Source organism: Mirounga leonina, unplaced genomic scaffold, assembly GCF_011800145.1.
Source record: "Mirounga leonina isolate KUSES-001 unplaced genomic scaffold, KU_Mleo_1.0 Mir_201, whole genome shotgun sequence".
NCBI classification, from domain to species: Eukaryota; Metazoa; Chordata; class Mammalia; order Carnivora; family Phocidae; genus Mirounga; species Mirounga leonina.
This window is the reverse complement of record NW_023270504.1, coordinates 22,455,924-22,468,001: the sequence shown is the minus strand read 5'-3', so window position 1 is coordinate 22,468,001 and position 12,078 is coordinate 22,455,924. Positions and strand designations below refer to the sequence as shown.

General features: G+C 39.0%; 1 protein-coding gene across 1 annotated transcript; it reads right to left on the bottom strand.

The window, feature by feature from the left end:
* Positions 1-224: 224 nt before the first annotated feature.
* Positions 225-8,615, bottom strand: CLEC12B (C-type lectin domain family 12 member B). Its single transcript, XM_035027881.1, has 6 exons — positions 8,525-8,615; positions 6,884-6,982; positions 4,642-4,860; positions 3,752-3,906; positions 3,248-3,363; positions 225-490 (listed from the first exon to the last, which is right to left on the bottom strand). Exons 1-6 carry the CDS (start codon positions 8,613-8,615, stop codon positions 340-342), a joined length of 831 nt encoding a protein of 276 aa, XP_034883772.1. The 3' UTR covers positions 225-339.
* Positions 8,616-12,078: the final 3,463 nt, after the last annotated feature.

The window sequence follows — 12,078 nt, the reverse complement described above, 5'->3', positions numbered from 1 at the left end:
AAATATTTACATATCCTCCTGTGCACTTGTGCATATGCAATAACAAAGCAGGAAAAGAATCTTTTATTCAAGAGAGGGAATTCAGTGAAATGACGCTGAGATAGAATAATAGGGCCATAGAAGAGCTATTCCCCAGGGTCCCCAGCAATAACCAGAACAACAGATCAGAAGGCATCGACGATGAAGTGGAGAATGTTCTGTGAAGTTTATTTGCCTGATGGGTTTGAAATCACAGTCATTTTTTTCATCTGTTTTTGGCTCTAGTAGGGGAGCTTTCTCTTTCTTCACATGAATTTAACCACAAGTCCCTTACATCCGGGTGAATCTGGAAGAAGCATATTAATCCAAATCTTCAATCCTCACTAACGCAGCTGTCTTCTCACAAATCCAAGAAATTTCAGCACTGCAGCGGGAAATATAAATATTTCCTTTTTGAAAATAGGCACATCCTTTGGATCCATTGATCTGAGCATACTCTTTAGCGCTGAATCTGAAAATTAATCCACTTAAAATTAATTACAAATTTCATATCTGAAATCTGATCACAATTCAATGTCCTCAGTTACAAAAGACTATCTATCTGAACTTTGAGAGACTTCTGTTTCCATAGCATTCAAAGTTCTTAAAGCTGGAGAATCTGAGTGTTCCATTTCAAGTTAATCATAATCCCAGGTAGAATAATTTAAGGAAAATACTTAAATTCTGGGTTGAGAATTTGTATCCTCGCCATTATCATGGTAGAAACTACCCAGTGCAGATTATATCAGAAGCACTACAATTTCTTTAGTTTGGAACTTTATGAAGAAAAACAGACAAATGAGATCATATCCTGGGCAAAAAGTTATAACATTTCATTATGCACAAATATAATTTTGTATATATATAATTTTGTGTTATATATATTTATACACACATATGTGGAAGGTGAACAGAGGATAAGATAGGGGTTCAGAGAGAAAATGAATGATTACATAGATGTGGTTCTGATATCGGTCCCTAGTTCCTCTGCTAAGGAATTGGTGATAACTCTTCAATAGTATCATTACAGGGGCACCTGGGTGGCTTTCGTTAGTTAAGCCACCAACTCTTGATTTCAGCTCAGGTCATGATCTCAGGTGGTGGTATCAAGCCCTGTCTCAGACTCTGGCTGGGGCTCAGCGGGGAGTCTGCTTGAGATTCTCTCTCTCCTGTCCCTCCTTCCCATGCTTGCGGTGCACTTTCTCTCTCTCAAATAAATAAATAAATAAATAAATAAACTTTTTGAAAAATGTCATTACTAAATTATGCTGATCAGATCTAAATCCCCATGTGCCTTTTTACTCAAATGATCTGTGCTACACTGCAGTATTCTTGCTTCAGGGCTGGGCTTACTAAATTTTTTTTTAAGTCTTTATTTCTTTATTTGACACAGAGAGACACAGCAGGAGAGGGAACACAAGCAGGGGGAGTGGGAGAGGGAGAAGCAGGCTTCCCGCAGAGCAGGGAGCCCGAGGCAGGGCTCCATCCCAGCATCCTGGGATCATGACCTGAGCCGAAGGCATACGCTTAACAACTGAGCCACCCAGGTGCCCCAGGCTTACTAAGTCTTCCTCTTGGCATATGCATTTGCCGAGAGTAGCCTTACTCAGTAGGGAAGGTTCCGAAGCTCAGTTCCACCACCCCTACACCCCTAGGGTGGCAGGCACAGCCTCAGGGCGTCAGTGTCCACAGACTCCGAACCTTGCTGCAGGGGGCCACCTCCTCCATATTTTCACTAGGAGTGAGTGGAGGGGCCCGGGATGATGACAACTCCTTTAGGAGAGGGGACCCATCTTCTTGAAGTTCAAAGTGGAAACAGCTGCACTTACAGGGTATCCTGGTCCTGTTCTATAAAGCCTCGGTGTAGCAGAAATACCTCAGGTTAGTTGGTAATCATCTCATGCCCAGGATCACTCCGTTAAAAAGAAGTAACTGTCATTTTTTGGGGGGGTGTTTATTACTTTGCATGTGCGTGTCACCATGATTACTTGCATGAAACCAGACTCACTGATTTAATATGACCAGTAGTGGACATTAGAGAGCAGGAAATTGCTGTGAGTGGGAAAAGCCATGACAGCATTCTTGGAAAGGGGTGAAGATAAAGTATATCTAGGGAGAAAAGTATAGACATATCATTGTGTGTTATTCAGGGAATTGGGGGAGTCACAGCAGAAACCTAGTATCCTCGATGGAAATGAGTGATTATAACTCAGCTTAAGGAAACTTTGACAGCGTGCATTAAGAAGCAAGACAGGAGGGAGGTGAACAGTTGACTAATTTGATGGGAAGGGAGGTGGAGAAAAACCTAGTACACCCAGAAAGGGGCCAAAGCTCTTAACACTTCATGTGATATGCAAATACCATATATTATATTAAAAATACAGATATAACTGTATCATTTTAATATAGTTGTGATGAGCTGTGTTCCTCAAAATATTTGGTTTGTAGTCGCTAAGAGAATTTTACAAGACTATGTGTTCCTTTCCATATTTTTAAGATAATACCTATTTTTCATAACTTTAAATAGTTGCAAAAACTGTAATTTTCAAAGTATCATATATCCTGTATGTACTTTAAATATTTCTTCAAAACCTTGAAGTGGCAGACTTAGCTCATTTTAAATCGTGAAAAACATTTGCCGTATAATCTAATTGGCAAATCCCCATCACAGAACTAATTGTTAAACTAATCTGTCAATTCAGACTTACTTGCCCCTAGAAAATGGCTGACAATTATTGAATTTAAAGAAATGTGTTAATGTATGTTCTTATGATAAACCACCCTTGGGATTGTAAGTGGTGGAGAGCCAGGGGAGCTGAGAGGCCAAGCTCATGGTCACAGAAGCACTCAGTCCTGATTTTGCCACTCAGGAGGTAGTGACCTTGAGCAAATTATTTAATCTCTCTATGACAATTGTTTCATCCACAAAATAGGAATATAACAGTGCTTTTATCACAGAGCTAATATTTCACACTACTTCGAACAAAGTAAGTGTAAGTATTATTTGTTTATTATATAAAAAATAAATTTTAACCAATACATAAGCTTCAGTGTCTTGCCATGAGTTTGTCACATACACAAAATTAGGTACTCTTGCTTTCATTATTTCTTACTGAAGCTCTCTTTTCTTTGTATGTTGTACTCTTTTTTTGTATCTAGATTTATAATTCTTACAATTAACATTGATTTTCTCAGTATTCCACCCCCCCGCCAACAGTTAGTGACTTACAAGGATGGAGAAGGGCCAGAGCCATCCTCCCATAGCCAGCTCCTTCCAGATGGGTCCCAGGATAAGCCCAACCAGAAGAAAGAGAACGTGGGTAATGGCTGTGACTTCAGAAAATCCTGAGAGGGAGAATGGGAACAATGTCATGTGTGAGCCACATTCTGGAATGCAGAAGTAAGATGTTAGGGGCGCCTGGGTGGCTCAGTCATTAGGCGTCTGCCTTCTGCTCAGGTCATGATCCCAGGGTACTGGGATCGAGCCCCGCATCAGGCTCCCCGCTCAGTGGGAAGCCTGCTTCTCCCTCTCCCACTCCCCCTGCTTGTGTTCTAGCTCTTGCTGTCTCTCTGTCAAATAAATAAATAAAATCTTTAAAAAAAAAAAAAAAAGAAGATGTTAATTCTCCTTCAAAATGTACTGAATTCCTACTTTGTGAGTCACACATTCCACTTGTTTTACTTTCTATGACATGAATAATTTCTCTAACCAGGGAAGGAGAGTCAACCAGACCTTTTCCTCCAAGCTATCTATCTTCACCAAAGTGGAGTTCCTGTCCATGCAGTTTTTCCTACTGTTAGTCCAGGTCTTCTCCTCATTTGTTGCAAAATAATAGCAGCTGTTTTGGTACCATTGCCACATCCTAGGACAAGGATTACATCTGTGGTCTGAAAAAGAAATTACACCCATTAGTACAAATTAAATAATGCTAGAGTGACTGGGGAAGGTTTTATTTTTTTAAAAGATTTTTAATTTATTTATTTGAAAGAGAGAGAATGAGAGAGAGAGAGTGAGAGCCCATGAGAGGGGGGAGGGTCAGAGGGAGAAGCAGACTCCTTGCTGAGCAGGGAGCCCGATGCGGGACTCGATCCCAGGACTCCAGGATCGTGACCTGAGCCGAAGGCAGTCGCTTAACCAACTGAGCCACCCAGGTCCCCCATGGGGAAGGTTTTAGAAACTAAATGATTGAACTTGGTGAGAGAGTCTGAGACCCAGCATTCTGGAACCATATTGCTTTAGGAGCCTGTGAAAATGAAGTCACTCCCGATTATGGGATGGAGCAACAGTGATTGAAATTCTCACTTCAGGGCTCACTTTACTGGCCTCAGAATTACCAGCTATACTTTTAGTTTCTTAAAATGTCAGGATCACCTAAAAATAGTTCACAAAATGAGAAGCTGAAGTATCCAGGTTGGTATCATTCCATGACGCTTCTCAAATTCACCTCTGTGTTTTCAAAAATATTAAATAAATTGATATCTTCCCGTGTCTTCTATAAATTTAGTGTGATATCATTAGAGGTCATTGGAGAACACAACTTTCTCATACTATGAGGTGGCACACGTGATCAATGCAAACTGGGACAACAGATTGCACCTGACTGGCCAGTAGGTCCCAATTACCTGAAGTGTGAATGATTAGCTCCTGGCAGAGTTTTACGGCCATTTGTCCCTGCCTCTTCAATAGACTGGAGATCTGTGATTTGAGAAACTCCTCCTCGGTGGGAAAGTTTCTGTAGCTGCTCAGCTGCTCAGATAAGTTATCCTGCTGTTGGTGGATGAGTTTTTGAAGTTGATTTAATTTCTCTGAATCTGAGTTAATTTCATTAGATGTCTGCAAAACTCCAAGACATAACAGGAGATAAGTTCAAATATCTTCCCATTCTCATCATTGCCATAGATAATTCTTAACACAGAAATATTTCTCACATTGTTTAATATTTATCTGTAGCTTCCAATAATTGAAATATCATGGAAGGAACACACCAGATGCCTTTCTATTCCAAATTGTTTGGAGCTCATCCTCATAATTTTATTGAGATTTTAAATATGATTACACTTGTATTAAAATAATGAATTAATAATTATATGTCTTTGACATTTAATCTAAGGCTGTGCCAGGCATTTTGCCATTCATTTAGTGGAACTACTTTTCTTTTTTTCTATTTGGAGTTGGTTCATGTAATTGTTGTTTTAATAGGAATAGAATCCTTTAAGGCAATGGGTATCTCAAAGTATGGTATACAGACCACTTTTATCAGAATCACCCAAATATCTGGTTTTGTTTTAAATGAAAATTTTAATGCCATACTGGACCATTTCTGGCTCTGGATCCATAAAATCTGCCTTTAAAAAAAAATTTTATTCATTTTTTGGAAAGAGAGAGTGCAAGCAGGGGTAGGGGCAGAAGGAGAGGGAGAGAGAGAATCTCAAGCAGACTCCACACTGAACATGGAGCTGGATGTGGGGCTTGATCTCATGACTCTGAGATCATGACCTGAGCCAAAATCAAGAGTTGGAAGCTTAACCAACTGAGCCACCCAGGCACCCCAAAATCTACCTTTTTAGTTAACACTTCAGGCAATGCATCATCACAATAAATTTAAGAGTTATAGCACTAAAAGCACTGCACTTCAGGAAAAAAGGTTTCACCCTTCTATGGTGCACACATATTCTATGGTGAACCAATGAATATGTATCATTGCATCTTTATTTTTTTAAAGATTTTATTTATTTATTTCAAGAGAGAGAGAAAGCACGAGTGTGGGGGGGAGAGGGGCAGAGGGAGAAACAGACTCCCCACTGAGCAAGGAGGCTGATGTGGGGTTTGATCCCAAGACCCTGAGATCATGACCTGAGCCAAAGGCAGATGCTTAACCAGCTGAGCCACCCAGGTACCCCTCATCTTCATTTTTAAAATATACATCATTATAGAAGATCAACTGCATATCCTCATAATGATTGGCTATTGAATATTTGTTACTGCTGCTAGAACATCCTATTTCTTTCTAAAAGAGCAAGCTACATCATTAGGCCCTATTCATATGTCTAAATCAGTATGTCTAAATTCTAATTATCCATGAAATCTTACATATGTAAAAATAAAGTAGCATGGAAGATGCTAGTGTCATTCAGAGAATAAACTTTCTTGACTGCAAGTTCCCCAAATGGGAATACTGTGCCAACTCACTACTCTGTCCATCATATAGTTAACAATATCCTACAGAGTATGGATTCTTAGGATATTCTTCCACTTATTTTTAGTTCAGGACTCCCTATCCTGTTCAACCCTGATGGCTCAGTGATGGGTCAGAACCAAGAGAATACTTTTTTTTTTTTGGCTATTGTGCTTGGGAGTGGAGCTTCCCTTGTTATGTGGAGGTGGTTCAACTTTCGTTTAGAGGGTGAGGTATCTCAAGCAACTATTCCTCCTTGTTTGTATCTCTTTTTCCTTTATAGCATGCAAGCTATTTCTACACTAGAATGGTCTTGAGTGAGTAGATTAAGCCAGTCTTGTTCTAAGTCTTCAGGGTGAATGAGACAGCATGCTCTTCCTTGAGTCCACCTCCCTTGGCTCCCTATTTCTTACCATTGGAATAATAAGTGGATGTGTGTCTATGCAGAAAAGAACCTTCTTATTCCAACCAATAAAGAGGAATATAAAAGTTGTCTTCATAATCCAGTCTAGTTTATCAAGAGAAAATGGATTTAGGGCAAAATCCTCAAGTCTGTCCCTTGCTTGTTTATCTTAGAGACGTGGAGAATGAAGGAGCTATGATCACATAATACAACCAAACCGGAATTTACATAGTTTACAAACGAGTTTCCTGATCACTTTTCTTGGGTTTGATGAAAATATACTTACACATAATCCCCAAGGTCACCAACCCTATCAGCAGCATCAGACAAAGAGTTAGCAGACTCAGGGCAGCCTGACGCCAGATGGGTGAAAGAGCTGGATACCCTGAAGAGAGCCAACAGAGGAATTATGGCTACACATGAACTGTTTATTTCTCTCTTACCTCTTCAAAGTGCCATCTAGAAAATACCTAAAATGATGTGTGGTGAGGGCCCCACCATCAGTTCTCCTCCACTTCTCTTCCCCACCATTTTCCTTTCCTTTAAGAGTGTCTCCTAATTTTCAGGTTTTTGTTTTACATCATCACACATCCTTCTTTAAGTTTACTAAATTCATGTACTAGATGTTGTAGAAACTGCTTCTCTGGGTGATCCTGCCAACAGGAAAGACCTCAAGTTTTTGAGATTGCAATCCTTCACAAGGCAAGGGTTATTGTGGATTTTCTTTATATCTATTATCCAGTCTATTTATCATCTCATAGATAATGAATGAGTATGGAATGAAAGACAAAATGAATATGCACTCTAACCTACACTATTTCTTAATTTAGGATCTAATGGCATGTAGCCCAGTATTTCAGACAGATGTATTGAAAATTTCCGGGTGTGCTATCACATGCATCTCACCCACAACTCCTTTTCTCTCAAGGGTTGCAGCTATAACTTAAACAAAATGTATAACCACTGTTATTAGACTCACAGCAAACCTATTTCCATTGTCTTTGTATATCACCCCCAAACCATGCACACACGTGCATATGTACACACACACACTTAAGTAAAAATAAATCCAAGAGAAGAAGAAAGTAGTTCCTATATTTTAGATGATTTGGGGTAACAGCCTGAACTGTCAACAGATTCTTGAAAATAAGGGATATAGTCTGATATACTAAACTGGATTCCTGACCACAGAGATTAATATTTCTTCCAACAGGGGATAAGGGAATGAGCTAAAGACTGCACTGAGTTTGAGCTTTTATCCTTTGTGGGAACTTGGTTAAATTGTTTAATTTTTTTCAGACTCAGTTTTGCTAATATTATTGCATTTACTTCCCAAATATATTTTGATAAAAATATGATATAATGCACATAAAATACTATGTGGATATTGTTATTACTGACTCAACACTACTAATTATACTAGGAATTTCCACTCCCTAAAAAAAAATTTAAACTACTTATAAAACAGAAATTATCTCTTGTCTATTTCTGACTCTCTTGTCCTCCCATTTCTCTCTTCAGTTATTTATACCTTTGAAAAGAAAAATCTCCTCTATTTTCTCTATTTTAGTGACCTCCAATCTGGCTACTAAAAGAATATTCGCCTGGCATCTCTCACAAAGTATAAATATCAAGGACTTCATTTGTAAAAAGAATTCTATGAGCCCCCAAACTCGGTTTCTCTCATGTCCAATGTTTCACTATAACACAGAGCTTCATGATACATAGTGATGCCACACAATTTAAAGAGGTCTTGGAAGCCACATGTTTTCTGGCCAAAATTGGGAACACTCATTCTACTAGTGTACTCCACAACTCTGTCTCCATTTTGGAGATTCCACAGCATACCTCTCTTTAGCATCTGAACAAAAGCATTTATCACCTGTACATTCCCCAAGGTCCCATCGTGCTGTGTCTGAACTCCTACCTCTTTTCCTTAGGTTATTTCGATCGCGGTTATTTCTCTCTCCAACAGAATCCTGAAATGTGAGTGTCGCGTAAGTCACTTCTTCAGACATTGTAGAAGAAAGCACTATTATAAATTATGTAATTAATGTTTCAATATCTTCAGGCCCAGGAACGGGATGTTCTTCTCAAGGCTGGGAGCTTTTATAAACACACTCAACTGACCCAAGACACACCCCACTGCCCCTCTGTAAAGACACAATGACAAACGGTTTTTTTGCAGAGAAAGTGAGAGAAGTCAAATAGTCTCTTTAGAAATCAAAATAGCATAGATCTCAATCTGTCTGCTCTTGTCATCATTGTTTCTTGTGAAACTTAGATACTTAGAAGCAGAGAGGGAATGGTGGTTTCATGGGGGAATCCCCATGATCTTCAGGGTAGAGGCTGTTCTGAATTATTCAATAAAGGGTCAGGTTGTCATTTTTACATGTGTCAAAGGCCAGCTAATCCTGTATGAAGACATTGGATCTGGTTTATACTCACTCATATCAGAGAGATATGCATACGACAGAAAAAACTGTGTAGTTAATGACCACCCACACCTGGCTGATGTTTTAAGAAATACAAATGTGTGTGTGTGTGCATGTGTGTGCGTGTGTGTCAGACAGACAGAGACAGAGGTAGGGAGGAGGGAGAGACCCAGCGTTGGTAATGGGGCGTAGAGAAGAAATTGACAGTTGTTAAAACTGTGCATGAATGGGAGCTCCCTTGGCAGGGCTAAATCCCTAACAGAATAATCCCCCTGCAAATAACAACTAGCACGGGGTATGGTCCTTCCCCCCCCCCCTTTTTTTTAATTTGTTTGTTGAGTTGGTTTTTAACCTGAGGGCAGCCAACAGTCATTGTTGTGCAGCTAAAATTCCTACAGAAAGCAGGCAGTCTTTCAGGTTTGAAAAATCAGAAGATGGCGTTTGGGGCAAATGCAAGAACAAACAGTGCTGGATATTCACATGGACCACTGGATATGGGGAATCCCTAGAGCATCTTTAAGTCTTGACGTCTCTTTGAGTTACAGGTTATATACATTTCATTTAAGAAATAATCTTATGGGGGGACACCTGGGTGGTTCAGTTGGTTAAGCGTCGGACGCTTGGTTTCAGCTCAGGTCATGATCTCAGGGTTCCGGGATCGAGCCCCTTGTTGGGCTCACTTCTCAGCAGGGAGTCTTCTTGTCCTTCTCCCTCTGATCCTCCCCATGCTCACACGTGCACTCTCTCTCTCTAAAATAAATAAATCTTAAAAAAATGTTTTTAAATCTTATAAAATAATCAATCTCTATTTTCCCTTTCTTAGAACAACAACAACAAAAAATGCCCTGAAAAGATGTTTCTAATAAAACTGAAGTAAACTCACTGCAGAAGGATTTAACTGTGATACTTTGTTTCAACAACATCACAGGAGCAGTAAAAAGCAGACAATTTATATAGAAAGCGTTCTGGCTGTTATTTGGAGGAACGTGAGAGGAAAACAGCACATCACACGTGCAGTTGGTCACTTAGTCGGTGTCAGAGTCTTAAAGGACTGCATTTACTTCTAATGCCATCACTTCTTGTGAAATTTACTAATTTCTATAAGAAAATTCATTGTTATTGAGAACCTGTGAAAGGCAGAGTAACAGCCCCCAAAGCTGTGCGTGTTCTAATCCCCAGAACCTCTCAATCTGGTAGTTTACATGGTAAAAGGGATTGCGGGTGGGAAGAGGATTGCAGACCTTGAGATGAAGAAATTATCCTGCATTATCTGGTGGGCCCAATTTAATCACGAGTCCTTAAAAGTGGAGAACCTTTTCTAGATTCGGTCAGAGAGATAGAACATTGCTGGCTGAAGGTAGAGGATGAGGGCCTAGAACCAAGGAATGTGGGCTCGGAGACGCAAAGTTAGGGATGGGCGCTCCCCCAGAGCACTCAGAAAGCAACACAAACCACCCCCCCACACACCCTTGATTTACCCCCGTAAGATCATGTCAGACTTCTAACCCACAGAACTCTGAGACCATAAATTTGTGTTGTTTAAGCGGCTGTGTTTGTGGAATTTGCTATACCAGCAATGGGAAACTAACACAGAACTCAAAAAAAATATTTGGGAGTCATACAAGAGCAAGAGAACTAAAGAATCTTTTCTAAAGTTTCCTTTGGGGTAAGAAGGCAAATACATAACTCTACTGGGAGATGATTTGGTGTAGGTTTTTGTTTTCAGATGGCAAAAGGACTGATCTGAAACCTCCCAAGATCCAGCTCTGTGTGAAGATTATCTTAGTCAAAGTTCTCCAGAATAAATTGCATCTGTATCAGAGGTGTGAGTGAATATCCACTAGGTTGCAGAAAGACAGTGTAAAAATAATAATTCTTCAATAATATTTATGTACGATTTCTAAATACATAAATGTACATGTATTTCTCATTCTTATTCTTTTTTTTTTTTTTCAAACTGATGCATGCTCAATCAAAAAAAATGTTTGGAGTCTCTGAGTCATAATCAATTAAACTCCCCTGCCAAAGATGTGGAAATAATTAATAAATCTATGTCTACGTTTACTATTCTACATAACTTAGGTAAAGACAAAGACCATCAATATGAGGAAAAGTTATATTGATTATGTGATTATGAAAATGAGAACGCAGGATATTTTTCTGTCTCGTCTTTCACTTTCACCAAATTTTGCAAAGACTGAGTTTTCATTTTCATTGCCCTGATTCTTTCAGACCTTCAAGTTCCCTAAGAAAGCATTTAACCTCGTACAATCTTACACAAAAATCATACTTAGGTAAAACAGTGCTGAGGAATCTCACCTGGTTGCTAATAATTTCTATAAGAAAAAAGATTGGTCATACTCTCTATGCACTTTCTGTTATTATGATCCTAAAAGTCTTTTTATCTATTCTTAGACTATAATTTTATTAATTTAGAAACCAACAACTGTTTATACTTGTCTCCCTTAAAAATTTCCAGCATCTCTGTAGTTCATTTTATCAGATTATGCTATCAAATAGCACACCTTGTTGTAGTCATCTACCAAATTCTAGGACATTTCTCCTAAATCACCATTAACCTCCACATTATCACATCCAATGGCTCTTTCTTCAGATTCATTTTACTTAGCCTATAAGCAGCATCTGATATAATTCCTTTAACTTAAAATTCTTCTCCAAAATACTCTGCTCTACAGGACACCATTATCTTGTTTTTCTTTCTACTTCTCTACCTCATCCTCTCTAAGATTTGCTGGTTCCTCTTTATCTGACTTCAAAATGCTGTTGTGGCCCAGAGTTGAGTTCCTGGCCCTCTGACCTGTTTGTGCTCATCCTTGGATGAGCTCTTCTAGATCCATGGCTTAGAGTGACAGCCATGTATAAGTGATCTCCAAAAGTATATCTTCATGCCAGGGTTTGATCACCAGGTCCAAATATCTGACTGGAGACTTGGCATATTTATTTACATATGCTATAGGATTTTTAAATGTAACCCATCAAAATAAATAAATAAATAAATAAATAAATAAATAAATAAATAAATAAA

What these genes read in the sequence shown, in the direction of transcription:
- CLEC12B (XM_035027881.1), bottom strand. Translation starts at nt 8,615, where the DNA reads ATGTCTGAAGAAGTGACTTACGCGACACTCACATTTCAGGATTCTGTT. An exon ending in AAATAACCTAAGGAAAAGAG is followed by an intron (nt 6,983 to 8,524) that starts GTAGGAGTTCAG and finishes GGCTCTCTTCAG; the next exon opens with GGTATCCAGCTCTTTCACCC. An exon ending in TCTGGCCCTTCTCCATCCTT is followed by an intron (nt 491 to 3,247) that starts GTAAGTCACTAA and finishes ATTAATTTTCAG; the next exon opens with ATTCAGCGCTAAAGAGTATG.